Here is a 26671-nt window from a genome sequence, read left to right on the forward strand (position 1 = left end):
CACAGTTTTCTCAAACATACTTTAAGCAGACCATAATGCTGACAGCAAGTGTTGTGGGACAAGGCTAAGGGAAGAGATAAGAGGTCTTGCTAAAGTAGCATATTAAGGTATTACCAAGCAAAAAGAAAAATTCACAGAACATCCCTTCCTGATTGGGTGGGAAAAGGAATAGGAGAACAGCTACTAGTAAGCCAGGAAGCTCCTAACAGGACTGTGTTACTGAAAAGGAATGGTGCCTTCCCTCAGCGGGCACATACCACTTAGCAGTCAGGTTGTTAAATGTCCTCCTTACATTGAGAATTTAGTGCCCACAAAACAAGAGAGCTGAAGGCTTTATCAAGGCAGTCTTTGCCTACTTTATCTCCTCTTTGAAGCTGCCAGTTAGTTTATCCCAAGCTTCCTTAAAGGAAGCACCAGGACATACCAAAAACTTAAATTTTTGTTGCAAAATATCCTCAGCTCAGGAAAGAGACAAAACCTTCATGGACTTAATTTTTAACAGCTATCCTTCTTAAGATACATGCTGTGTTACTTCTCAGCCCATTATTATGGCTGTAACTTACCCCAACACGCTCTGGGTAGACTCCTGCACGAAGGAAGGAAGCCTTCCAGCTATCCACCTCCTCCTGGGTCTCACAGGCCAGCTCCAGCTGCCGGTAGTCCTTGTAAACATTCCTGAGAGGAAGACAAACATTTTATTCTTCTCTACTGCAAATCATAGATTTGCCCGTATTTGACAAATTTGCCAATGATCAGGGAATCATCCTATCATTTTAAGACAGAGACGCTTAGTCCTTTGCTTGTATCCTCATGATGACCCTGCAGAAGGGAAAGGAAATAATGAGCAAGTTTGATTGCCCTCAAATCAGTTGTGTGTTTCAACAGGGCCTGAAAAAGATCCCCTTTTCAATTCTGCTCACTGCTGGGACTTCTCCACTATGTGGTCCCCTATCTCCTATGGCTTTCCCTAGTCACTCACTAAGAACATTGATTATAAACATATACTCCAGCCACTGCCAGCCCTGTTAACCACACCAAATAGCTGATGGCTAAGGTCACACTGCAAGCCATGCACTGGTGCAGAAAGAAAATGGTACACATCTGTAAGACTAGAAGGAATGAAGTCAGACTACTTCTTTTAAAAGAAGTCCCCTGTCTCCTCCAAAAATGGCTATCCTTAAAGGATATGCACATCCTTCCTGGACAGCTATCTCACCATACTCATCTCTACCCCCTCCTATCTAATATTACATAAATCCTGCCCCTAGCTTCAACAGCTTGGTGTGCTGAGACATGAGCATACCTCTGTTCAGTGTTGAAGAGAGCAAAGATGTGCTTGCTGGACATGAACCCCTTCTCAACATCTCGCAGTTTCAGGTTATCCACCGGTAACATATACTTCTTCTCCTTCTCCTGAAAAAGGGATCAGTAACAAGTCACTCACTGCTCCAACAAAGCCTCTACTCTGCCAGCATGGAGGAGTCTGTCAGCAATATAGCATCCACATCACGAGGGAGGCATTCTTAACCCAGGTCCTCTGGTCCCTTAAGTCTGTGAGAAAAGGGGACCTCTAGAAACAAAAGTTTGCCCTTCCTGACTGTTTTTGTGATGTGGCCCAACAGCCCTGCCCCATTAACTCCTCCAGGAACAGGCAGCAGCATGGCACTGTCCCAGTTCCCCAGGTTGTGATCAACATCAAGGTCCTCACTCTTCCCAGCAAGGGGTCAATCAGCACCAAGACGTTCACCAGTCACTTGACACCCAGAGCAGGTCTGCCTGGGAAGGCTCCTCATACCTCTGTTCTCAGGACAGCTTTAGTGGGGGGGAAACACTGCCACTAGTCAGTAAAGGGGCAAGCAGCTCTCAGCCCCACTGTCACCATCTCAGTGTTTTACTTTTAATCACTACAAGCCTATATCCATGTTCAAGAGCCAGGCATGTGATAGAGAAGCTGGTTTGACACAAGTTATGGACTATATCAACTTAAATTCACCTCTTCAGAAAAGCTGACTTTCCCACTTCATCCTATCACTGTCCTACACTCCTTTTAATGCATTAATTAAGCAATAATAAATATGCATCAGAATAACAAAAAGCAGGTCTGGTTACAATAATACAGGTTACTGTAAGGTTACCTGAAAGCCTCCTGTGTTGAAGAAAAAAAAAATCAAGTAACTATGCTCATTAATGAAAATCTTATGCTCTGAATGATTAGACCCTCAAGCAACATAGGCAGTTTACTGCTTGGTAAATGTTAAAGCCAGTGACCAGACTCAGAGAGCTTTAATGGACCCATTTTTCAGTGTAACTGCACCCACAACCCTTCAGTGTGGTTCTTATGAGACATCTCCAGCCAAACACAGAACAAGGCATCCAAAAACCAGCCTCAACATTTTTTACCCTAGGCATCATCTTTTACCAAACTTGATCTTAGTTTTTACATTCAGAAACTAAGTCAGAAATCATTCTCCTTGCATAGTCTCAAATCTGAATCTACAGCAAATTAACAGAAGTGAGTTTGGTTTAAAGGTCCCCATTTGGAACATCCTGTTCCAGCTGGGTATTATACCCCAACATAACAAAAGAGGGAGCCATCACACTGGTCTCCAAAAGGCAGAATGCAGCTCTCCGAGACTGAAATACAGGGCATACTTTTGTGTGCAAGCATGCGTGTGTGACTGTCCCCTTGTGAGCATCTTGGTGTTTGTAGAGCTTGCTTGGCTGGAAACAACAAAACATGATTGCTCTCAGGGGAAACAAGAATGGAAAACAACGATGGTCAGTGAGCAAAGATCCTGAAGAGCTAGCTAGAAAAGAGAGGCAGGGCAGAGCAGCAGATAAGGATGACAAAGCTGCTGAGCTCAAACACCCAGGGGATAACAAGTCCAGCCTAACATCCTCTTAAGTTTCAGCTAAATTGACTTAAGTTTGCTAAGGATACCACAAAATCCAGAGTTCAGGCATACCCTGAAGATCAAGTTATACCAGTCCATTACAAAATTCATGCAACAAGAATATCCCAGAAGTCAGCATCTAGAAAATAGAAGAGATCAATTGGGTAGCTGCCAAACTCTCCATTCTCTCTCAAAGATGCCAGGCTATGAAAGCAGAAGAGCTCTTCAGAGCAAGTTTCCTTGGATTTTTAATACCGTTGATCAGTCTAGATTAGAGGTGGGCAAGCATTTTTGTGATGGGACATCAGTCAGCTAGGTACTGGACTCAGAGCCACATAGACTACTTCAGGTTCTGTAAGCCACAAACAGCTTCTAGCTTTCTATTACTTTGGGTTATTATGCTGGTTTAAGTTGAACTAGTGACCTAGAAGGGAAGTACCCCAACTGCTAAGTTCCAAGGCAAGACAGACCATCCCCACTGCTGTCTCACTTAACTGGAACTCCCTGCATCCACCCCACATAGTCTCCGGGCTGGTGAAAAAATAACTGAAGTTAAAGATGTCTGAGAAAAATCATTCTGCATTAGAACACATCATTCCATAGAAATTTAGCAACAGAGTCATTCTTCAGGAAAGAAGTCAAAAGGTAAGGGAATCCCACGTCCCAGAAATGGAAATACATGCTCTTTGCCAGAGCTTCTGCTTTCACCCCCTCCAAGCTCTTGCATAAATGCTGCCGCGTGATCAAGACAACACTATCTCTGCATGCTGATTTTTCCATACCCTAGAGGAAAGACACATATATCTGTCTGCCAGTGTAAAACATCAGTCCTCTGACTCTGAGGCAGCAAGAGCAATCACACAGAGGATACTGGCGCAAGGCAAGAAACCCCCAACCCATGCATGCGGCAGGACAAAGCACACTGCAACGAGCCCCTGCCACTCTCCATCTCCCCACGCCTCCCCCCTTCAGTCTTTCCAGCTTCTCAGTTTTCAACCCAGCCTGTTTTATATCAACACTCTGACTTCATTTCCTGAATGTAGGGACAGGAAAGCGTGGAACGAGCTGCCAAGGGCTGAGCCTCTCAAAACTTTGGCTGAGCCCTCTACCCATATGTTAGCAATCTGGAAATATGTGCAATGGCTGAACAGCATCCTGGCCAAGAGGGGAAAAGGGCTTCTCTCTCTAGCTTTCCAGACTTGGAGGGGGGAAAGAGATGGAAGAGCCAGCACACATCAAAATGGGAAAATAGTTTGTGAAATACTACATTCAAAGTCCTCGGTCTGATCCTGAGAGGCTTATGCTGCTCATAAGATATATCCCCTCATCTATAAGAAAAAATAATCAGGCAAAACTCTCTCAGCAGCAGAGTATGTGTTATGTAAAATTAGCATGTTGGCTGCAAGTTAATCTGTAGAGCCATGAGGCCAAGGAGAGGTAGTGAAGCGGCAGCAGCACTCAGACTGGCTGTACAAAACAGAACGTGGGTGCTCAGTGTTGGCCAGGGAATGTTGTAGGCACAGGGCTAGCTACCCCTAATCAGGGCTGCTGCTCCCAATGGGAGTCACACTGCAGTCACGGAGAACTGCAGAAAGAGATGACTGCAAGCTATTTGCACAGGCAGGATAAGTGCCAGAGGATTACTCCCCCGCCCGCAGCACAGTGCGGATACAGCCATATGGCTCTGTACTTTGCATCTACCAAAGAAAGAAAATACACATGGCCAGGAAGGAGACCAGGATCCATTAGCCATTCCGAATGTGGGGTGTGAAGCACAATAACTGGAGGAAAAAAGGGACGCTGCAGTTGCAGCCTGATGTTACAACATTCTCATTATTTCTTTATACCTCCTTATCATGGCCAAATTCTAGAGATTGGGTTTGGCCAGAGACAGCAATGGTTTGCACTATCATCTGAATTATTTGTTGCTATCCTGCAGGTAATAACCTACGAGAAGTTCACAAAATTCAGTAGGCAGCAAGCCAGCCTGACTCAAAGCATTTCCTCTGTTCAAGTGGACTGCCTCAGCAGCAAGTTAAATTTTCCTACTTTTGGATACATGTGAAATGAGACTGACAGATGCATGTGTGGGCTCCCCTAAGGTTGGGAATTGGCAGAATTATTAGGTCTCAGTTTGCATTTAGAGCACAAATAAACTAATTAAAGGTTTCCTTGTAGCTGTTATGACAAACACCTCCTTTTGCACAGAGACCAGGGTCTGTGGATATGGGAGAAAGCATGGCCATTGCTTTAATTGGTGGCTGTGTGAAATTAGGAGAAATTCATCTTGCTTAAACCTCTTAATCTTCTTTCCTTCTTGTAAGACAAAGTACTATGGGTACACAAACCTGCCCCAGAGATGACTGGAGTTTCAGTCAAATCATTTGCATTAAACACATGCTCGGCATTTTGGGAACTCCTGTGATAAAACTCTACACAAATGGAAAAACATTATCACAGCTAAACAGACTGAATACATGCACGCTACAAGATTATTAGGAAGAGTCTCTGAAAAACCAGTCTGCAGTATTTGAAAGCAAGTTAGCTGAGCATTTTAAGTTGAACTGTCCCCCCATCCCCCCAAACAAGATGTTACCAACCACTTTCTGCTTCTCATCTTTGCAAAGAAAATGCACATTAGAAGAGCTGAATTTCTGAGCTGTGGTTCTTCCAGGAAGCTCTAGTCACCCCACAACATATGTGCATCTCAAGACCATCTTTCCAAAACACAGACCACCTGTATCACTTAACTTTTACCCTCAGAGTATAATTTACAGGACACTGTGATCACTGCAAAGCAGCTGTAATGGCTTGTTTACATCAGAAAGCTGCGTTGGTTTAACTTAAACAACACATCCTAAGATTTTAAGCTGATTTAGTTCAAAAGCTCTGTAGACATTAGGCCTGGACTCATATAATTAATCACAACCATTACAGTTAGCTTAGTAAGCACAATGGTAATCAACTCACCTGCACAAAAGTAAAGATTTTTATTCGCACCAGCTGAAATAATGTGCAGATTTAAATATGCAGCTAAGTGCAACCCTAGAAAGCCATCACAGAGTATATGAGAAAGCACAGGCAGAAACTGAGTAGCTTAAGAGAAGCAACAGTGCCCAAAACCCCACTGTTGTGACCTTGCTAAGGTCACAGCGATGTCCGCCAGCCTTTGCAAAGGACAACCACACATTTCTTCTTACAGCTGCCCCTGTCCCAGGGTAGGGATGAATCCTGTACAATCCCCAAGTAGTGGGCTTGCTTTGAAGTGCCACACACATGCAAAGTGTTGCATGCCTCTGGGAAAAGGAGAGGGTTGGTTACCCTTCTCCAGTGCATGGTCAGAGCCACAGTGGGAGTTCTGGGTGTTCATTTTTTGGCCACAAATCTTAACCATCCACCAGCACGCACACAAGAGAAGGGGATCCTGGAAAGGAGACATGCAGTGTACATAAAGCCTTCTTTATCCCTGCAGCACCAGGAAGAGAGGGAGCAAACCACACAGGCTAGGGCTAACATCTGGAATCGTTACATGGGAGCCAAGCGCCACAGAAAGCGACAGCATTCCTCAAGTTTCCATGCGGGGTAGGGAACCTTCCTTTCCACCCCGCAACCCCATCCGTCAGCTGGCTCGCTTCCTGCCAACCTCCGGCCTTCCCAGCAGCCAGCAAGCTCCTCCCTCGAGTCTAGTTAGCTTTCCACTGCCACGTCAATTGAGGCAGAAGGACAGAAGGGAAGCAAGAAGGGAGGGAGCAAAAACCAGAAGAGGGAGGGAGGCTCAGCAATGCCAGGCATAGTGGGGGGGCGGGGGGAGAAAAAGAGGGGATGCAGATTGCTCCTGCAGCAGCCAGAGGTGAGCTGCAAAGGCAACTGGCCAGGGCTGGTCAAAGGACCCTTTTGAGGGCTTGGAAGCAAAGGCTGGTCCTGTTTGAGCTTTGCTCCGGACCCCAGGCAAAGGGACAGAACTGGGCAGACGGAGATGAGGGTGTGCAGGGCCTGGGAATCCTCCCACACAGCTCCATGGGGAAGAAAAGGAGCTGAATGAAGCCCCAAGTTCTGCACACCTGGGTGACAGCCAAAGCTTCACAACATTTAGTCCCCAAACAGCAGTAATTTTTTAATTTTTTTTTCTCTTTCTAAAAAGGTGCAGCATACCAACCCCAGGTGGAAACCAGGTACCAGCCTGACACCGGCAATGGAAGAGGAAGGAGCTTGGAAGCTTGTTCCAAATCGGAAACATGCAGGGAGCAACATTTCTTCTTCCCAGCTGCCAGAGGAGGATGTTTCTTCAATCAGGACTTGGACTTTCACCCCATCTCTGCCCCCAAAACCCCATCCCAAAAGCAGGGAGGGGAAAGGACTAATGAGCTGCTGATAGCCGGAGAGCAGATCGCAGAGGCTCCACTCCGTCTGCCCAGTGTTCAGACTACCTGTTCAGGACTACGAGATTGTACAGTAGTCTGCACATTGGTTAGGCTGTGCTGGGATACACCACACTGCCAGTGCTGCACGGGGACGGCAACACCTGCATGGCAGAGGGACATGCTTGGAAAGGGTGGGCTGCAGGGAGAGCTGCATGCAAAGTTCATTCATCCCTCAGCCTGAGAGGATATAACCCTTTGGAGCCATGCTTGATTATCACTTTTACCTGCCTGTTCACCAGCCTACTCACAAACCTCTTATTCCTCCTCCATCTCTTATCCCCTTCTTACTTCTTTCAGCTTCATGCACTTGTCCCGGGGGTAGCTAGCTGTGTTCAGGATGGCTTGTGTTTCACATGCTAAACTTTGCCATAGAATGCACAGATAGACACACAGGCCTGGTGGAGTTATAACTGCACTGTGTTTTGCTACCTGAGAAGACAGGATCAAGCACAGAAAGGTGACTGGATAAAGGGGATTTCACATCATAAAGAATGCTGGTCATTAATATAAAGAAAAACCCACAATGGATTGAAAGTTGGAAGTTTGGATGCTCTGGAAGTTGTGTTTGCTTTGATGTTTGTCTGCAAAAGAAAGAAGAGAAACAGTGAGTGAAAGCATAAAATGAGGACTGATTAAGACTGAGTAAGATATTATCCATGAGAAAACATGCACTTGTGAAATAAGATGAGTGAACAAACGAAAGAGCTCTGCAGAGGATGTAAAGAGAAGGAACATGTTCCAGAGAGCACCTGAGAGCAGCGTGAAAGCAGGAGAGGAAGAACCTCAGAGCAGACCTGCTCCTGTGGTCTTTAAACAAGCTGAATGCAAAAAGCTGGCTGCAGCTGCACCCATCACAGCAAGTTTCTGATGACTTGTAGGCATCAGAGCAAAACCAAAAGGATTTCTACCAGCTGAGCTGGGCCTCAAGGACATGGACTGTTGGGGGGATGGAGAAGAGGGGGGAGTACACATGTGTGCAGGGGGGGAACAGTCTCAGTATTGATCAATGTATTTATTTTTAAACTAGAATTGGGTACAAGGCATTGACAGGTACAGAATAAGCAGCTATCTAGTGACCGTCAATAAGGTCACATCTTCCTCAGGAGAGAACACCTTTATACTTCAAGCAAACGAGAAGGCATGAAGACAGAAAAAGAACTCAAGCACAACTGATGCAGCAGGAATCAACATGATGCTAAAGAATATAAAGCCCACCCACGCACCTGAAAGTACCTAAAAGTCTGTGCCCGCCTCTCCTGCACACACACACACACACAGACATTGCATGCAACACATACTTTCACACAAGCAAATAAGGCCATATCCTTCTTATGCAGTCACCTGTTCTTACAGGCCCAGAATTACTACTACATGATTTACCTGAATAAGGACAGAAGGTCCCATCTGTATTGTACATTCACACAAATTCCCAAAGGAAACAGCGGATATATCCATCCACCCAGCTGTGCAAACACTCCGGCACACAGCGGCACACAAGCGCTCCAGCAGAAACAGTCACCCTTGCAGAGCAGAGGGTGCAGGGGTCTCCTCCAGCAGGCAGTAAGCTTTACTAATAGGACCCACTGAGCACAGCATGCCTTGCATCTTGCCTGCAAGGTCCCCATCACCAGCAGCTCTAGCCCAGCTCACAGATCCTCTTTTCCAGCAGGAGGGAAAGCCCTGCAGAGAAGTGGGCACTGTGCATTTCATAGGGGATTCAGGCAGAAGGACTATTCAAATCAAGTTCTTTATCATGTCCACTGTGGTGCTCGCTGAGCAGTTAAGACAGTATGCTGTGCTGCTGCTCCAGCTCTGGGGACACCCTGGCCTCCCTGAGCAAGGAAATTGCTCTATATTGCCAGCAGCCAGGGTAGGCTCCTCCCCACCTCTCCCTCCCACCGCTGGCCTACAGCATAATCCCACAGGGTTCAGGAGGTGCAGGTACCTCAGAAGGGTCTCCAGGTCTTAGGAGGCCAGATTTCTGTGGGGCCGCTCTCCATGGGGCCAGTGTTTGACTCATTGAAAGAAGACAGGAAGAAAAACAGAGCGCCCAGGAGCACACACACATGCTCTTGGCAGCAAGGCAGAATGGGGAGCCAACTTTCCACCCCCGCCTGGCCTGCTGTTCCCTTCCCCTCCCATTCCCCAGCACACTCCTTCAGGCCCCTCCAGAGCATCAACAGCCATATATCTCTGCTAATGTGTAATGCTGGGCCCTTTAAGACATTTTAAGTTTCAGTTCCTTTCTTCAGAGGCAGAGGAAAAACAAGCCAGCACTGCGGAAAGACTGGTATTTCACTAATGGGGTCCAGATGTCTTCATTCTGCAGGCTCTGGGTCCTGGCTTGCAAGAGAGGGTAGGGAGAAGCTGTGCCCCCACCCCCCCAGCTCCAGAGATGCTAGCCTAGTCTTCACCCTGACCCCACTGCACACTGTCTTACCCTGCTCCTTCTCCCATCACCACCCACAACTCTGCCACCAGTATTTCCATCTGCACAGGACAGATTCAGCTCCCTCCTTGTTCCCTCTGGACGGCTGCCAGAGCACAGGGGAACTGGGACAAGAGAGCCCACAGAAGTGCAGGGTGGGGCAGAGAAAGCCTCCCCCTTCCTCCCAGAGCTTAAGTGAAGATAGATCATGGTGTACAGCCTTTAAAAAACACATTTCAGGAGCCGTAGAGGACATGAGTCCTCCTGAACTGGTGGAGAAAGGAGACCTCTGGGACAGACATGCAAAGATAACTGAGAGGACCATGCACTGCAGACAGCTCTTCAGGATGGAGCCAGCTCCATGCAGGACTAAGGTTTGGGATGGGAATCCCCATGCTCAAGGCTCTCCAAGCTGCCTCTCAAACGCACCAACTTTTAGCCTGACTCAACTATGCAGTCCAGGTGGCAGTTGCTGCCCCTCTTCCTCACAACAGAGAGTGACCAAGGAATTAAACTTGGGGAGGAAGCAAATAAAAATATGCTTCCTTTTACCTCCTGCTCCCACTCATTTGAAGACAAAGGCTCCTTTCTCAGAGGCTGCACAGACCTCATCGGCACTGGATCTCCTGTGTTTAAGGGACCAAGGCTGGCAGGGAACTGCTTTCATTAGGCAGCTCTACCTCGTGCTATGCAGAAGGGAAACTGTGCAGACCTCCGGTTGCTACTGACCCCCAAGGCTGCCCTCCCTCAGGTGGGGAGGGGGGGGTCCAGTCCCCACCCCAGGCAACTGGAATCTATCACAGTTTACACATCCCCACTGCAGCCTGCCCTCCCTCCCACTCCCAGAGGAAGAACTGGGAGTTCTGATCATCTCTGTAATACAGATGTAGCAGCTGGCTTTGATTAAACTACTTGATGTTTATAACCACTCGACCTGCACATGCAACCTAGAGGAAAGTGAAGCCTCCCCAAGCAACTCTGAATACAAAGGGCAGGGGTCTTATAGCAGAGACACACTGATTTAGTGAAAGACATTTCAATGCCTGGCTCTTTAATTAGGAAATTGCCACCTGCTCATCCATAGCAGCACTGCAGCAGTCTCCATGCGGAAAGCAATATTTAGAGGCTGATTCATCAGCATATTTGTCATCATTTCCACCTGCTGAGAATGAAACAGGCCCACTGATAGGAACTAGACAAGAGGCCAGGCCTAGCTGCAGCTCCCAGGCACACTACTGCGTGCCTCAGAACACCTGAGGGACATAAACCATAGCAAAGGACACAGCAGTTGCTTTATTTGCAGTCAGAAACCTAAATCGACTCAGAATGCATGACTACATCATACCAGGCATTTTTCATCCCCCAGAACATTGAGTGGGCTAACCCTTTTGATCATGTCCTTACCAAAACCATTCAGCTATTCTTTCCTCTTTTCAAAGAAATCAGAAAAGACAATTATCTACCTTTGTCTTGCACAGAAAGCAACACGCTGTTGACAATGATAGTTTCAGCTGGGACAATTCTGTCTGCTTATATCATTTCCCACTGAAGCAGAAAGACACTATAGCACAATGCCAGAATTCCTAATACTCAAGATTTTTCAAGCAACTCTACAGAGTAGGTCCGTGTTCCTACCAGTGATATTCTACACACTGTAGTTTGATCACCAGTACTCTAACCATTCACAATTCACACAATTTCACAAATATGTTAACTGGCAATTTCAATATAGAAACATTAAAAAGGACATTCCTGCTTTGCAGATTTAACAACTGAATCCTGGAGAGGTTAAGTAATTTATCCGAAGTTAGAAGGAGCCAGTGTAAGCTGCAGCTTCAGCTCCTGTTGCTGTGCTCAGAAAGGAGCTAGCTTTTTTTCTTGTGACCAAGAGAGATGCATGAAAACCTCTGCCATACTCCCTCACGAAACTCATTGTGGCTGCCCCACAGATACCAAAAAGTCTAAATCTTGGAACAAACCCATCACACCTTTGGTCACAGCTGCCACAGCAAGACAAATAAAGGTCAAATTCATTCCAAGGGTCTGTCAAGTTTTTGCTGAGCCAGGGCTTTAAGCACAGATGTTACTCCTTGCGTGTCAAAAAAAGCCACATTCACATCAATTCAGAAACACTGAGCAGTGCTGAGGCCACAGGGAACCCGGCCCAAGGATGGTTTCAGCTTGTGTCACAAGCTGCAGACAATACTCAGAAGATACATCTGTAACACCCAGTGAACTGAAGGCCTTTTCCTCATTAGATGCCCAAGTTCCAAGTCACAAAGTTGAGCTACTTACCTCATCATCCTTGTACCAGGAGAGGTTCTCTGCTGTCAGGACAAACCAATACTCCTTGGAGCCACCCTTCATGATCCCAATGTTGTTGATGGTGAGCCAACCCTTTCGGATGACCTAAGGGGGTGGAAGCAGTGAGCATTAACAAGGGCCCTAAAAGCCTGGCTTTAGGCGACAGAGGAAAGATCAGAGGATATCCCTACACACAGAGTAGTATGGAAAGACAAGGAACACCGTGCTCTCTGCTGCTGCCAGAAGAGCCCCCCACTCAACTGGCCAGTGAAGGTCTTTGCTTCGAAAGGGCCAGGAATAGTATAAAAAGGACGCAGGAAAGAACCTGGCAGTGCTGTGCATTATACCCTCTGCCAAGAGGAAAGAGATGCAGGAAGAACTGCATCAAGAGTGCCTCAGACACTGGCAGAACCTACAAGCACCAGATCACAGCAACACACCGAGAAAAGGCCACGCCTAGAGAAAAACAGGACACCAGCACACCTTTGCACATGTGGAGTGCTTCACTCAACTCATGGGTGGGGGGAACCAGTTCAAGAAGAGATGGGCAAGCAACCCAGAAAACTGACTTTAGTAAAAAGGAGACATTAAGTATAACAGAACAAAATGGTGCATCTGGAATTAGTACCCTGGACTTCAGCACACCCAGGTATTTGAGTAGTCATACTAATTTACAGCAAAACAAGTTCCTTTAAGTTTAGTCCGTAAAGAAGCCAGGCCATTACTCTCTAGGAAACTCCAGTTCACCAAGTGCTGGTTTAGAGCCTCACACATGCAGTAATCAAATGCAAGTATGCATCAGCTTAAATGCATTAGCTTTTATATGTATTGCTGCACTGTTAACACCCAAAACCATCTGCATGCATTAGGTGTGTGTACCTTTGTTGTGTGGATGTGCTTGCTGAAAATGACCTGGCATTGAAAAACCGTGCAACTGCTCCGCATATTAGCAAGTTGCACTGTGTGAGCAGCCTACCACAGAGGTACACAATCCTATTAATTGTCAGTTTACCCTATGAAGGTAAACATAGCAGCATTAGATCCTCATCTCACACCTGCTGTTAAGCTTGAGATAGTCCTGTTCTTTCTGTGGACAGGAGGGGGCAGTGAAACAGAAGCACACATCCTTGGATTGCTGCTTTTTATCTCCACCCACTCACAAGATGTACCAGCAGTTCTGAGTTTTTCCTCAACATACTACCTTTCCACCTCATTTCTGCTTCACCTGTGTCTAGTGCCAGCTGCCATCCTCTCCCCATTCAGCAGCAGAGGGAATAATTTGTCTATGCACTGTTCTTGCCTTCCCAGATGCAACATTAATGTTCATTAGCACACCCTGCTGAGTGGCCTTCTACTCACCAGGATCTCATCCTGCAAAGGGGAACCATAGCAACAGCAGCAGAGCAGAGAGCAGGAGAGGAGCAAAGAGAGGAGAGATTGTTACTAGGAAAGCTGGAGCAGGAAAAGAGAGGCTCAAAAATAAAATAAATTGGAAGCTGGTACCAAATTTTTTACCCTAGGTGTTAACAAAAGCAACCCCCATCCCAAAATAAAGTCTGCTAACAGGAAAGCCAAAGCGCTTTACAGGTAGATCCAGAGTTTGCCCTTTGCACTCTTTACATTCAGCTCTTCTGTAAGGTACACTGCAGAGGATGAGGTTCCCACAGCTGCTCTGAGATCCCATGAAATGGGTGGTTGGCCAGCCCAACCTGCTGACCTACCTGCCTGCCAACAGTACTGAAATGGTCTGCATGTTTGTGTGCAGGGAAAGGTGGTCAAAACATGTTATAAAGAGGGTGGATGTCAGGAGTGAATGTCTTTTTAAAAAGACTAAGCAAAAACATTTGTTTCCATTCTCTATGAAGCTGCTTGTAAGGCTTTGTTTCTACGAGATCTTCTAGCCTAAATAGCTTTGCCATGTCCCCAGCAAAGCTAGGACAAGGTGTCATTAGCCTCTTTTTAATTGTATGTACACTCCTTACAGTTCCTGAAGGAATAAGGGAACTCCTCCCCTCCACTGCTGCCTTCTCCCATGGATGTGTTCTCATACATACCCAGTGCAGCTATGGCTATAACCACCCTTTGTCTCCCTGTACAGGGGTTTAAGTATTCCCAGTGAAGTTTTCCAGAATAGAGTCCATGAACTCTCTTGAAATCCCTTTCCAGAAAGCAGATACCACTGATGGGAAAGACAACTAGGAGAGACAATTCTGTACTGAAACAGTTCAGACCTAGTATTCAGTACCCCTCATCTCAGCAGAAGAGTTCACACAGCTAGTGAAGAGGCTGAACACACAGGCATTTACACAACATTAATAGGGATTTCTGCCAGAAAAGCAAGACCAGATCTTATCAAGCATCCATTTCCCTCTCAACACTTTCCCTCCATTGCTGCTACATGCTCAGTTCTTCCTGACTGCAGTGAGCCTAAAACACTATCCTCCAGATACCGAGTTTGATGAGTAAAAAAAAGGCAAACTTAGAGCACTGCTGCATCCAGCCCAGCACTTATCCACCTGGTATCGTCCAGGTAGCAAACATGTCCTTCTTGCAGCAGTGAAAGAGATGGAACTTGGCCTACCTGGTTGCCAGCTGCCTTCTTCTTGCTCATCTGGCTGCTCCTCTGCTGAGCACTGCAAACAACAGCAGAGACATTCAAAACCCCTCAGGCTCTTCTTGATCACCTGAATCCTGCTCCCCTCAGACAGCTGCTACAGTGAGTTCGTGTCCCTCACCACTGGCTTCCAAGCCTTGATAACCCAACCTATTGCCATCTGCTCTCTCAGCCTGGTCTACTCAACTTCTCACTCCCACCTGAACCACACTTGGGTTACTAACTCTCCACAGCTTCTGCTTTTTTCCCCCCCAACACAACCCTAACTCCCCCTTCTACACATCCCTATTCTCCTCCCCAGCCTTGCAATATAGAACCACTGAAAAAACAAGCAATATTGAGAGCTGAACCATAATGTGAGACCACAGCATCTGCACCAGGGCCTTTGCAACCCATTTACCAGAGCAGCTATAGCACAGAGCCACAGGAAACACATGCAGAGAAGAGGAGGCAATAGGATGTGGGTGCTTACTTGGCAAAGCCAATGAAATCCTCATGGTTTGTGTTCATGTAAGCCAGCTCAATGTCTATTAGAAGCATGACCTGCCAAACAGAGGCACAGAGCAAGACAGACGTTAGTGACTGACACTGCTAATAGTCAGGGCAGACAGAGCCCTGTACATTGTTTATCTGATCAGCCCTCTGCAGCCAGACACCCCTTGGCTCAGGCCCCTCTAGCCTAGACTGTCCCTTCAAAGGTGTCCCCACCCCACCCAATCTCCCCTCTTACACACACTCCTGAGCCCCTACCTGGTCTTTGGTCCTGCCTTCTCTCTCACGGATGTGAGTAGTAACGATCCTCTCCATCTCCTCACGCAGATGAGGGTACTGGCTGAGCTGCAGGAGACAGGAAACACGTGCACATGGGAAAGGGAGGTATAAGGGGGGAGCAGCCCCCCACATGTATGCATGCGTACATACACCCTGCAATCAGATATTTTCAAGGGAAGTTCTAGAAAGCTGGACTTGCAGATAGATATTTTTCCAAGTTCCTGGAGGTCTGCTGGGGGCACAGTTCATTCCATCTTGCTTTGGGTTTCAGAGAAAAGCGCTTTTCACTCTTGCAGCAACCTTTCTGCCTCACTGGAGGCCTGCTCCAAACCCACCACATTCTTCCTGGCACGAGGCTCTTGACAAACCCCAGATGTAAACGCACTGCTTACTGCTTGTTGGGTTTTTCCCATTAAAGTGAACAATTTCTCTAGATGTTCAGATTCTCATTGCAGTAGGCCAAGTAGGCAAATGGCCTGTAGCTACAACCTGCCAAATCCTACAAGAAGTCTCCCTGGGAAGTGAAGTGGATTTCAATCCCATTTGCTGAGGCACTAAGTGAAAGCATCTGGCCCTCTCCATCAACATCTACAAGCAGAGACAGAAGATCTGACCAACTCAAGGGTATATGTCTTCAAGAAACACTGTGCTCTGGGCATCCATCTGCTTCTACCTGCTCTCCACCTGTGTTAACGCAGGATTACATAGCTGAGGTCTATATTCATATCACACCTACACCACGCTTTCTGGCACATTACTGAGGAAGGAATCCTTTCCTGCCCAGATGGAGAAGTAGGACTTTATTAGCTATGCTTCAAAAGATCATACATGAGAAACACTTCCAAAATCAGCACCCTTAAAGCCCTCTGGGTTTCACACAGCACCTACCTACCTGGCTTCATAAGCCTCCAGTAATTTCAATAGCAGTAATTGTATGCTTCTCAGGTCAGGCCCAGCACAGTCAAATGAAATTAATCCTCCAGACCCAGGAACTAGCCCTTTCTTCCCCACTTCACCTATTCCCTGTGAAAGAGTTCCCCCTCTTCCCTTTTTTTTTTTTTTAATATTACCTCCAATATCAGTCTTCTATATCCCGTCAAGGGGGTGTATAAATAAAGAAATCTCATTTGCCTGTGATCTGTACTACATTTGGTTTGTTCCTCCAATTTATATGAGCTGCTTCTTCAACTGGTTTGGCCTTTTGTTCTGTATACATAAGCAATTACCACATGCTAGAAGGAACTGGCTCAAAGTGTGTAGCATCAGTACTGGAAGCCAGATACCACACTAACCAGCAACAATATTCCTAGCATCTGACTACAAATAGTCTCAAATCCTTTCAGCACCCTTGCAGTCAAGTTGCAATAGCCTGGAACTGAAGTTGAGGACTAGCTTTGACACTGCCTGTTTTGAACACCAATGACCCTACAGGGGCAGGAAAAAGCAAGTGGAATTAGCGTTCCCACCACCACCTTGTCTTGAAAGCACAAACTGGGTGTTCTCCATGATCTTTACGGTTCAGGCAGCTGGTTGCTTCAGAGACACACAGGCAAAGCTTCCTGTTTCCTTTGGGGGGTTGGCAAAGGATAGATGGGCAAGTTATGTCAAACAGAAAAACAGGAAGTTGGAAAACCTCTAAGCAAGTCTCAGCTTCTTTGCTTCAAATTAAAAAAAAAAAACAAACCAACAGTCAAACAAAAAAACCATATCAAACCTCCCACCACCATCACTCCCAACCAGTACAAATGCACACAAAGTGCAAAACAAGTTGTGGTTTATTCAGAACCCAGGTCATCCAGCAACATTCATGTGCAAAAATAAATTGACAGCATCAGTCCCCATGCAGGAGCTTCCAACCCCAAGCATGCACAGGAGAAGCAAGGGTGGGCAAGGAAGGAGGACACAGACAAGCCACAGGATGGCAGACCACCAGGAAACATGCAATAGGGCAGAAAGGGGACAAGGAGTTATCACCAGCAGTACAAACAGCACCCAGAAATGCCATGACTCTGAAAGACAGGAGAGCAGGCGACCCTTCAAGGGGTTAAGTCTGTCAGCCTGGGATCATGTCCCAGCTCAAGTGGGTTTTCAGTCCTGTTTTAGCTGCATTTGCCTGTTTAGTCAAACTACAAGCTTAGAGCCCTCTTTCAAAACCAATTTGTCCCAATGTTCCTTAGATCCCCTCTTCGCACATTCCAGGAGTCCTTGCCAGCACACCAAAGATCAACCTTTAGCTGAAGAGTTGCTGACTTGCAAGACCTTCCTGCACTTCTGAGATGTTGCAGTGCAGTCTGGCACAGAAGGTTCCTGCTCTTGGAAAGACACTAGCTATAACATTATCCTCCTAAGTGTAAGGGCTTACATGCTTACACCAGCTTTCTGTGGATTCTGGAGCTACTCTCTATTTAACCAACAGGAAGAAGCTCAGAATCAGGCCAGTCAGAGAACAGCTGTTAATGGCTACCTTCTCTTCATCCCTTAACTTTCTCTAACAGTCAAGAGATAGTCAACTTCAAATCTCTTCTCATACAGGAAAGCTGTAGTTCTGTAGACAGATGGGTTTGTCACCTTCTGTGTTCTTTATTGATAGTCTCATTATTCCGTCTATGCAGCTTTATCAACTGCATATACAAAGATTTCTTCACCATCTGGGGTGAAATGAAATAATTGTGACAGCACACAAACAGCAACACACAATAGTTCAAGACAGCAACAAACCAAGGCTACAGGACTGTTAAGCTAATTCAAGAGGCGTTAGTCCAAGCAGTCTTCCTCTCAAGAAGCCTTGCAGGACTTCTAGTGAGTTTTTATCATCTGTTTTTTATCATCTGAAAGGCAGCATCAGTCCACACCACAGTGGGCTCTGTATTACCTTACAATTAGCATCAGTCCTAAAGTAGCCTTTTCCAGATGCCTCCCCTAGCAGCACATGCTCTTGTCCACGTCAAGCAGTGAGGGCTATAACATGCAAGATAAATATTGCAAATTAACTAATGCCCCTGCTCTGTTACTACCTTATGCCATCAGAACCCATCTCAGGCTGGCTGCTATCCTAGAGTGGTCATGGCAGTTACTTTCTACTCTTTTGGAGGGAGATACGGGCAAGATTAACCTTCTCACTACATGTAGACATTTGACTTTAAGCATTACTAAATCCTTCCTTTTATTTTCCCATACTATTGCCACATATTTTCATTCAGGCAGTTGTTTTGTATCTTTAACACTCACCTCCCTGGCCTCTCTGGCTTTTATTACAGCCATTAGTCTCCTACAGTGCAACTGCTACTATCACCTTCCTTACAGGATTATCTTGGTTGCATCACCTTGGAACATCCTCATGGGATCCTCCACCATATCACAGCTTAAAATCCACAGAGCAAGTTGGTATCCAGCCACTCTAATGACATGGTCCAATAGAGAAACTGGAATTCACCACTCTTGGGTGTTTTCATGATCGTCCTCCCTCTCCACCCTGGGCAGACATCTCCAGCCACATACAGAAAACAGTGTAAGCAATCAAACCCATCAAAATAAAAAACCTGCAAGAAAAACAGGCTGGAAAGGAGTTACTCTGCCTCACCACATTAGCCACCACAATCTGGCAATAGCAGGACTCTGCAAGAAATAGACTGGGCAGAGCTTGGGGCACATCAAAGATGTCTCTTAACAGAGGTGGAGGCAAACTCTGTATTCCTAAGTACAACCAGACCTTATTAGCTCAGCTCTCGCCTTCAGTCTGAACTCATATCAATTCTTCATCTTCCCTTCCTTCCCAATTTAGGAGTAGACGTTGGTGACTCTGGCTGTAATCCTGGAAGAAGGGCATTGTAATTTTCAAGTCCTAAAATAACCCATGAAACAGCCCTTTCCAACTCAGCTTCCAGAACATACTTCTGTTGTGCCACAGACATGTTTCTGGCCCCTCTCTGGTAAGTTTAACACTAATTGCCACATCTGCTTTTTTTTTTTTTTTTTTTTTTTTGAGGAGGCATGTGGTGCCCTCTCCTGGAAGAAACCAGCCTTGGAAACAAACCCACTCCTGCCCCAGCCTCCAAGCAGTATTTGACACCCTCCGTGTCACTCAGGGCAGTTTCCCTCTCCACCTGCAGCTGCCCTCTGCTAGCTTAAGGCTTCACAGCATACAAGGGAAAGTATCCACACTTCCTCACACTGAGCAGAGTCCATGGAGTGAGAGATCAGCAGAAAAATGATGCAGAGGGTGTAATGCCTGGAAAAGCTTTTCCCCCAAGCCTCTTGGGACAGTAATCTTCTGTTGACTCCAAATATCTCTTGCACCTCAAACTTTTAATCAACTGTTTTGTATACGCTATTGTTCATCATAGCTCTGCAGACAAGGTGAAACCTGCAGACCACTCATGCTGTGGGGATGTGAAGTCTTTTTCTAGCTTTTTATCTTTTTCTAGGGTATCTGGATATTTTAAGGGTGTCCCAGAAAAAAACAAATATGAAGTTCCAAATGCACAGGCAGTGGCACAGCAAACAGGGCTTGCAAAGGGTTTGATCCACACTGAGGTGAATGCCACTGAGCCAGATGGAGCAAAAGGGTATGCTAGAGTAATCCACTGGATCCCAGCTCACTTCTCAGCTAGAGCCATCAGCTGACACCCACTTCTCTTGGCCTGCTTTTAAGCTGCTCTTATACCTGCAGGTTGCTGCTCTCCTTTAGATACATCTTTACATCCATTTTTTCCTCACTAGGTTTGCTGGAGTTCTGGGGGATGTGTGGAGAAACAGCATGGAAGTGTGTGGGAACGGGGTGGGCGTTGACCTTTCTTTGCATTTTTTGTTTCTTTACCTTTTCGCTACACTTTCTGATGGTGGATGTGAGCTCACTCACTACCATATCCACACACTTCAGACTCGGCTCCTTCAACTTCTGCACCTGCTTTTTCACTATGGCTTCAAAAGCGAGGTCAGGCGTGAAGAGACCCGTTCTGCATGGCAGGGGCAGGGTGGGAGGAAGCAACGAGGAAGAAGAAAGCGAAGCAGAGAAAAAGCCGGAAGGAGGAGGAAAGAAAGAGAAAAGGGAAAAGAGAGAAAACACAAGGCAAAATGAGAAGTGAGATTTTGGTTCATTCCATTAGTTTATTGAACCAGGTGAGCATTGTTATGGGGCCTGTGCACTGCCAAGTATCAGGAGAGTCTACAGGCAAATGGAAGTGGCAAAGGGGAAATGAGGTAGGAGCAGCTGGGCCAGTGAAATGGTGAGCTGTCAAGAGCAAAATGGACAGATGGAACCCCCCCCCAGGGATCAAGTGATCTCTTCCTGAAGGAAAGCTTCTTTGGATTTTAAGACAAAGCTGCTTGCCACAGTGAACCACTGCCTCTCTTCCTAGAGGATCACCATGTCTCATTTGCCTTTGTCTCAGGCAATCCCCTTTCCTTCCTACCACAGTTATCTCCTCTCACATTTTCCTTATTCCAGCTGCAGGAAGCCTGAACAGGAGCCAGGCTAAGACTTGCAAAGGTCTGTCACTTGCATCTTGTTTGGCAGAACTGACCTGAATTGATATCTCTCAGGGATTCAGACAAATTGCTCCACTAATGGAGCATTTTTCATCTCACCTTCCCCATAAATTAACTTCCTCAGTAAGAACAGATGTACCCAGTATTTAGGAAAATGCAAACATGCTACATCCATAGCATGGGCATCCATAGCTATACAAAGCATCTGTTCTGTCCCAGCTAACCTGTAGCATCAGACCCAATACAGGCCTGTTGAGGTTTATTAGGAAGTATTAAATTTCCACTGATTTTAAGTGGCCTGTATTCTCAGTGGCTCCACTATGAAAAAGCAGAAAGTCCATGGAAACTAGAGTTACTAAAATATGGTCAAGATTAATCCAATTCAAGACTACCACACCCAAAGTTTTTCAGCACATCTTTAACACTTCAGAGCTTCTACCAGGATGCTCTTTGTTACCCAACCTGAGTTACTTCTTATAGCATAGGGCATTGCTGCTTTCCAAGTGCTTTTGAGGGGACAATGTCCCCTTGCCATGGGAAGGGGATACTCCCTTTCTAAAGGTACAGTTCATAGTCAAACCTGGAGAGCCTACGGCTAACAACCAATCTAGGGCTAGTTATAAATAACCACCACCTCATTTAAATCAGGTATTTCCCCCTTCACCTCATCTTTCACATCTCTGTGGATAACACCTGCAAAAGCCCAAGCAACATCAGTATTAAAGCATTCTTCAACATATATTATAGCACCTCCTAGTCTGCCTTTTAAGCAGCAAGAGATGGAATATGTTACAGGATTCAGCTTCACCAAAGGGTCTCTCAAGGTGCCAACAATGCCCCTTTTGAGCAAAGCAAGGGCATTTCCAGAGTTCACGTCCTCTGACTCAGCAGCAGTTTCCTACTAATCCAGTTGCCCTGCTAAGCTCAATATACACCATTTCCCCCACCAGACCTGGGGGCCCTGCACAAAAAAAAAATATTAAAAAAAAAAAATCAGTCCCTTCCAGTACCTGAGTATCACCTGAATGGCAATATTCTGTTTCTTCAGATACAAAGTTGTAACCATGGCTACTACAGCACAGAGTAACTAGCACTAAAGTCAACCATCAAATTCTTAGCAGTAGGATCTATGCTAAAATGGAATGCTTCAGTCCTGAATCTGTGACATTTCTCCCCATCCCTGTGGCCTCTTCTCCCCAATTTCCCACCCTGCTGTACCCACCACCTGATCACTTGAAGAACCTGCCACTGTCAGAACAGATGGTCTGTTCTGAAATTGTCACTAAGAGAAGAAACAAAAAGAAACAATGAAGAAAGAAGCGAGAAACGGGGGGAAGGATGCAAAGAGAAAGAATGAATGGGAGATTTTGAATAGCAGCTGATGGATGGAGAACAAATCAAGAGAAGCTTCAGAGGGCATGAACAAGGAGGGCCCTTCTGATCCAGTTAAGCAGGCGACTCTGGATACTTGGCAGCCCGAGGGCCTGTGCTTACCTGTCGCCAGGCTCTAATGGCAATTTTCTGGGTGCTCCCCACAGTCACACACCCCAAGAGAGGACAGCAGGACAGAAAAAGGAAGCTCCTCCAGCACTCTAGAAACCTGAGCAATCTCTCACTACATCCACTTTGCTTTCCCAGTCTGTCCTGGGGGGCAAAGCATGTGCCTGCATGCCTGAGCCCTTCTATAGAGGCTCTTGGCCCTAAGGACTAGGCATTTCTGCAAGCCATGGCAAGTATCACCACTTGGGCACCTTTCCCCACCCTTGCAGGGACAGGGTGTCAGATTCTTCAGACACCTCCTGCAATGCCCATTTACCTGCACCTGAACAGCCAGTGGCGATTCCAGTCTCCAGTGCCCATACCACCACCCTAACTGAGGTGCCTTTTCACCAGCACCTAGGCCTGCCTGAAGCAGAAGCCATGGCTGAGAGGAATGGCTCAAGTCTTCTTATCTTGCTGCCTTTCAACCCCAACCTCAGAAACAAAAGCTGCCATATCCAAAGGGCAGAATCAAGGCAGCTTCCCTCCCTCAGCCCCAACAAATACCAGTGTGAATCCCAAAGGGCAAAACCTGAAGCCCCCTCTCAGAGGGCAGGAGGACCCCAGAGATTGATGGACATTTCTTACTTCTTCTCAGCCATGTGCTGCTCTTCCAGAACAGGATATGGACCAAGCCAACCAGAAACCAAGCCAAACACCACAGGAACATTTCCCTGAGATACAGCCCACAGCTATAACTGCTGCAGGCTCTGAAGTTCAGCCCCATACATCCCCCCAGCAGCACCCAAAGGCTACTTTGGGGTTAACCCTCTCACTTCTACAAGAGAGGGGAGAAAATTTAAATCCCAGTTTCTGGCTTGGAAAATAAACCCAGATACTAAATTTAAAGTTAAATGTGGCCACATAAGAAATACCCTTGGTTTTAGGAGAAGCCAGGAGTCATGCTACAGAGAGGTGGCAGGGACTTCTCCAGCACCCTTCAGCTCTAAAACATTCAGGGAGCAGGGCCATGGCCCACATCCCACAGCACTCCCCTTCCTGTTTGGCTTGTTGGCTGGATCGCCCCAGGCTGGTACTGCTCAGGTCTAGTCATGCTGAGGAGGTGGTTAGAAACACCGAGTGTGGCTGCAGGCAAGTCCCTGCCCAGGTCACAATGCTGTGCCGCAGCCAGCGAGCGGGTGGAAGGTGCCAGCTCCATGCTGCCTCAGGTTACCTTCTTGGTGCACTGTCTAACGGTATTGATTAACTCCGAAATGACCATGTCCACGCATTTCAGGCAAGGTTCCTTAATCTTCTTCACCTGCTTTTTCACAATGGTCTCAAAGGCCATGTCGGGTGTGAAGAGACCGGTTCTAAACACCCAGGGTGGGGACAAGACAAGGCAGGAGGGGGAGAAGGGGCAAGGAGAATGTCACATCATTACACACACATCTTGGAGCAGGCACCGCCATCACTGAAACCCGGCACGAGGGGCTGGGGAGCACCATGTCCCCTGGACAAGCCCTGACTGAAGTCCATGGAAAATGGGGAATGCTTGGCACCTCCCAGGAAGGGTGTGCTGAGGGCAAAATGGATCCCAGCTGGACAGCCACAGCCAGGCCACCATTTAACCTCAGCCACCAGGCCTAAGGGTGGCAGGGGCTGACCCCTCTGCAGCATATTGGACCTCAGAGTTGTGCAGCAGATGGGAGGCCTTTTCTGAAAGATTTTTCTTAATGATTAGGGCACTAATACATTTGATACCCTTTATCAAGCTCAGCTAGTAACCGAGCAAGAGAGCAGAATGAAAATAAATATAGGTCAGTATTTGTTCACATCCCAGTGTGCAGAAAGGGCTCTGACAGGTACCAGCCACTGCTCACCTTCCCAGGAACAGCACAACTTGGGGTTTCAGGGCTGTGCTGCCTCCGCTGAGGGGAACAAGCGTGCTAACTGCATCCTGGGACCACTGGGATCCTGGTGATGGGACCCCAATCCTCCCTCACATCTCTAGGGGTGGAGGTGCTCAGCACCAACAACTAACTATTGGTTAGTATGGAGGCAGAAAGTGAAAACCAACATTTTAGTTTTAACTAAATGAGGGAGTAGTATGGGCTTGCATCCCTCTATCCTTTCTTACGTCAAGACACAAGGAGGGAGAAAATGTCTAGTCACCACGGCAGTTTTACCTTTTAGGCTTCTGCAACGCTCATGTGGGAAGAGAAAACAAACTGACTTGGATGATTGTCCCTACTCCCAGATTCAAGCCACTGGGGTGGTCCAAGGAAGTTATCCCTTCCCTTTGGCTGACCTACCGTACCTCTGAAGTCTTCAACTCCATTCAGAAGGTCTAGAGGTATTTACAAGGCTATGCAGCCAGTGGTCTGCCTAGTGCGTGATACGTGCCTGATACCATGGATGTTCTTGATGGCATAGCTAATCTCCCGCCGCAGCTCCTTCTCATCGAACTCCATCTGCACCAAGAGAGAATTTTATCAGAAACTGTCTGACACTTATTTGCACAACCCCAGGATGCACAACAGCATGCTTCACAGAGGAGAGGTCCCATGCCAGCACCATCATGTGACAGATGAGATATTAGCCCAAGTGTTGGATACTGAGTCCAGCCATAAAGCTTCTATCTCCAATGCAGACATCCTGACAAATATGAATAGCTAAGGGCATACATTTACAGATGTCAAGCCCCAGCAGCTCCCAAGGAGCTTCTTCGAGATAAAGCCATAGGACTGAAGTGCTGGATTGCTTTCTAAAACTGTTTTGTCTCCCTAGACTTAGCATGAGGTCTTGGCAGATGTTTTTTCAGTGAACACCACGAATAGACTTACAATTCACATACAGAAATGTATTGTCCAATACAAGGCAGGCTCTTGTATTTCACTAAAGAGGTCTCACCTTATTCAAATGCAAAAAAAAGGAAGCAAAATGCAGAAAATCCAGGAGTAGCATGAACTGACTCGACTCTGTTCCAACTGACAAACAAAAAGTTTTTCTGTACCACTTCTGATCAGGTTAGCGTACTTTGCCATTCAATAAAACTATCATTCAATAAAAATCTTCTTCAAGTGTTATGACAGTAGAACAGTTTCTACATTGTTCCCACCTCTAAGCCATTGATAGGGGACAGACAGAAGTAATCCCAGGTATATCTACATCCTCTTTCCTGCTTCTTGCATATCTATTAGGGCAACTTTAGGTGTAGTCCAGTCCTCAGGATGAAGGACGTGCAAGTTTCAGCACCATTTGTACTATGTGAAATTCAGTCTAAGTAACTTTGACACAATGTATCTGTGAGGACATTCATTCATTGATTTACTATTGTTTGTGTTAAAGGAAGTTATTTTGCATGCTTAATTTAGCATATAGGGATTAAGCCAAAGAAATATTGTCATTTAACTAAGAGAAAGTTAAGTTCTGTCACAAGGACAGAGACTGAGGGAAAGGTCAGTACTATAGGAAGGCTCCAATAAAGGAGACTAAGTAAAAAAAGGTGATAAAAGGAAAAATATCAAAATAGTCAAAGGGAAAGACAGATGATGAAAGATACCAAGAGGAGTACGGAGACAGACAGAAGAGGTAACAGACAACAAGGCAATACAACAAAGTGGATCTCAGCAGCACAGGGAAGCACTACCTTCACCAGTTCAAAGGGGAAACGCTCATGGAAGATGCGGTTAATCCTAGCTCCTCCTGACAGCTCATAGGTATCAATTTGGTCTCCAGAGCCTTCAATGCGTTTCTCAAAGTCCACAGCAAACTGCTGGACCATCCTGAAAGAAAACAAAAAGCATGAAGTAGAAGTCATGGCTGAGCAGTTATCTCCAGGGAGGGACATGCAGCTGAGGCCACTTACTGAAGCAGAGCTTTGGTCTTACGAGCAGGGTCATCAGGGCGAAAGCTCTTGTACTCCTCCACCTCCTTCTCAATGGAGAGAAGCTGGCTTTGGAGCTTGTTCCGCAGCCCTGGCAGGGTGTCACGGATGTGGTTGGTCAATTGCTGCACAAGAAGAAGGTTTAAGGCAATAACAAACCTCTAGGTGCTTATTGGGAAGAGTTTGCTACCTCTGCACCACAAAATAAAGAGGAATGCTCGTCTCTCTGGTGTGGTCCTAATAAAAAGTCTATCCCAGGACAGATACCAGTTATGAGATGGTTGTATCCTGCCTCCCCAACTCCTACCTGTTGCACCGCTCTATCCTTGACCTTCATTTTACCTTCTAGTCTGGTACAAAATTCCCATTCCTACAAGCCTATGA

The 26671-nt window shown here is 46.5% G+C and overlaps 1 protein-coding gene across 20 annotated transcripts in view; it reads right to left on the reverse strand.

The window, feature by feature from the left end:
- The window catches only part of DNM1 (dynamin 1), a 68814-nt gene that overhangs the window by 12672 nt on the left and 29471 nt on the right, over positions 1-26671 (reverse strand). For 14 of the 20 annotated variants that reach the window (XR_008579964.1, XR_008579966.1, XR_008579967.1 and 11 more), the window contains exons 7-17: positions 26270-26412; positions 26051-26186; positions 24805-24872; positions 23633-23771; positions 15412-15498; positions 15134-15204; positions 14629-14680; positions 13407-13418; positions 12039-12152; positions 1304-1413; positions 564-675 (exon numbers count right to left, since the gene is read on the reverse strand). Coding sequence is in view for 13 of the 20 variants with exons in the window: in XM_054848246.1 (XP_054704221.1) it covers positions 564-675; positions 1304-1413; positions 12039-12152; positions 13407-13418; positions 14629-14680; positions 15134-15204; positions 15412-15498; positions 23633-23771; positions 24805-24872; positions 26051-26186; positions 26270-26412 (1044 nt within the window). In the remaining 7 variants the exon portion in view is untranslated. Of the gene's footprint in view, positions 1-563; positions 676-1303; positions 1414-12038; positions 12153-13406; positions 13419-14628; positions 14681-15133; positions 15205-15411; positions 15499-20248; positions 20388-23632; positions 23772-24804; positions 24873-26050; positions 26187-26269; positions 26413-26671 lie in introns of all 20 variants that reach the window. The other 6 variants (XM_054848247.1, XM_054848250.1, XM_054848254.1 and 3 more) reach the window with 3 other exon arrangements.

This window comes from Grus americana, chromosome 20 (genome assembly GCF_028858705.1).
Source record: "Grus americana isolate bGruAme1 chromosome 20, bGruAme1.mat, whole genome shotgun sequence".
NCBI classification, from domain to species: Eukaryota; Metazoa; Chordata; class Aves; order Gruiformes; family Gruidae; genus Grus; species Grus americana.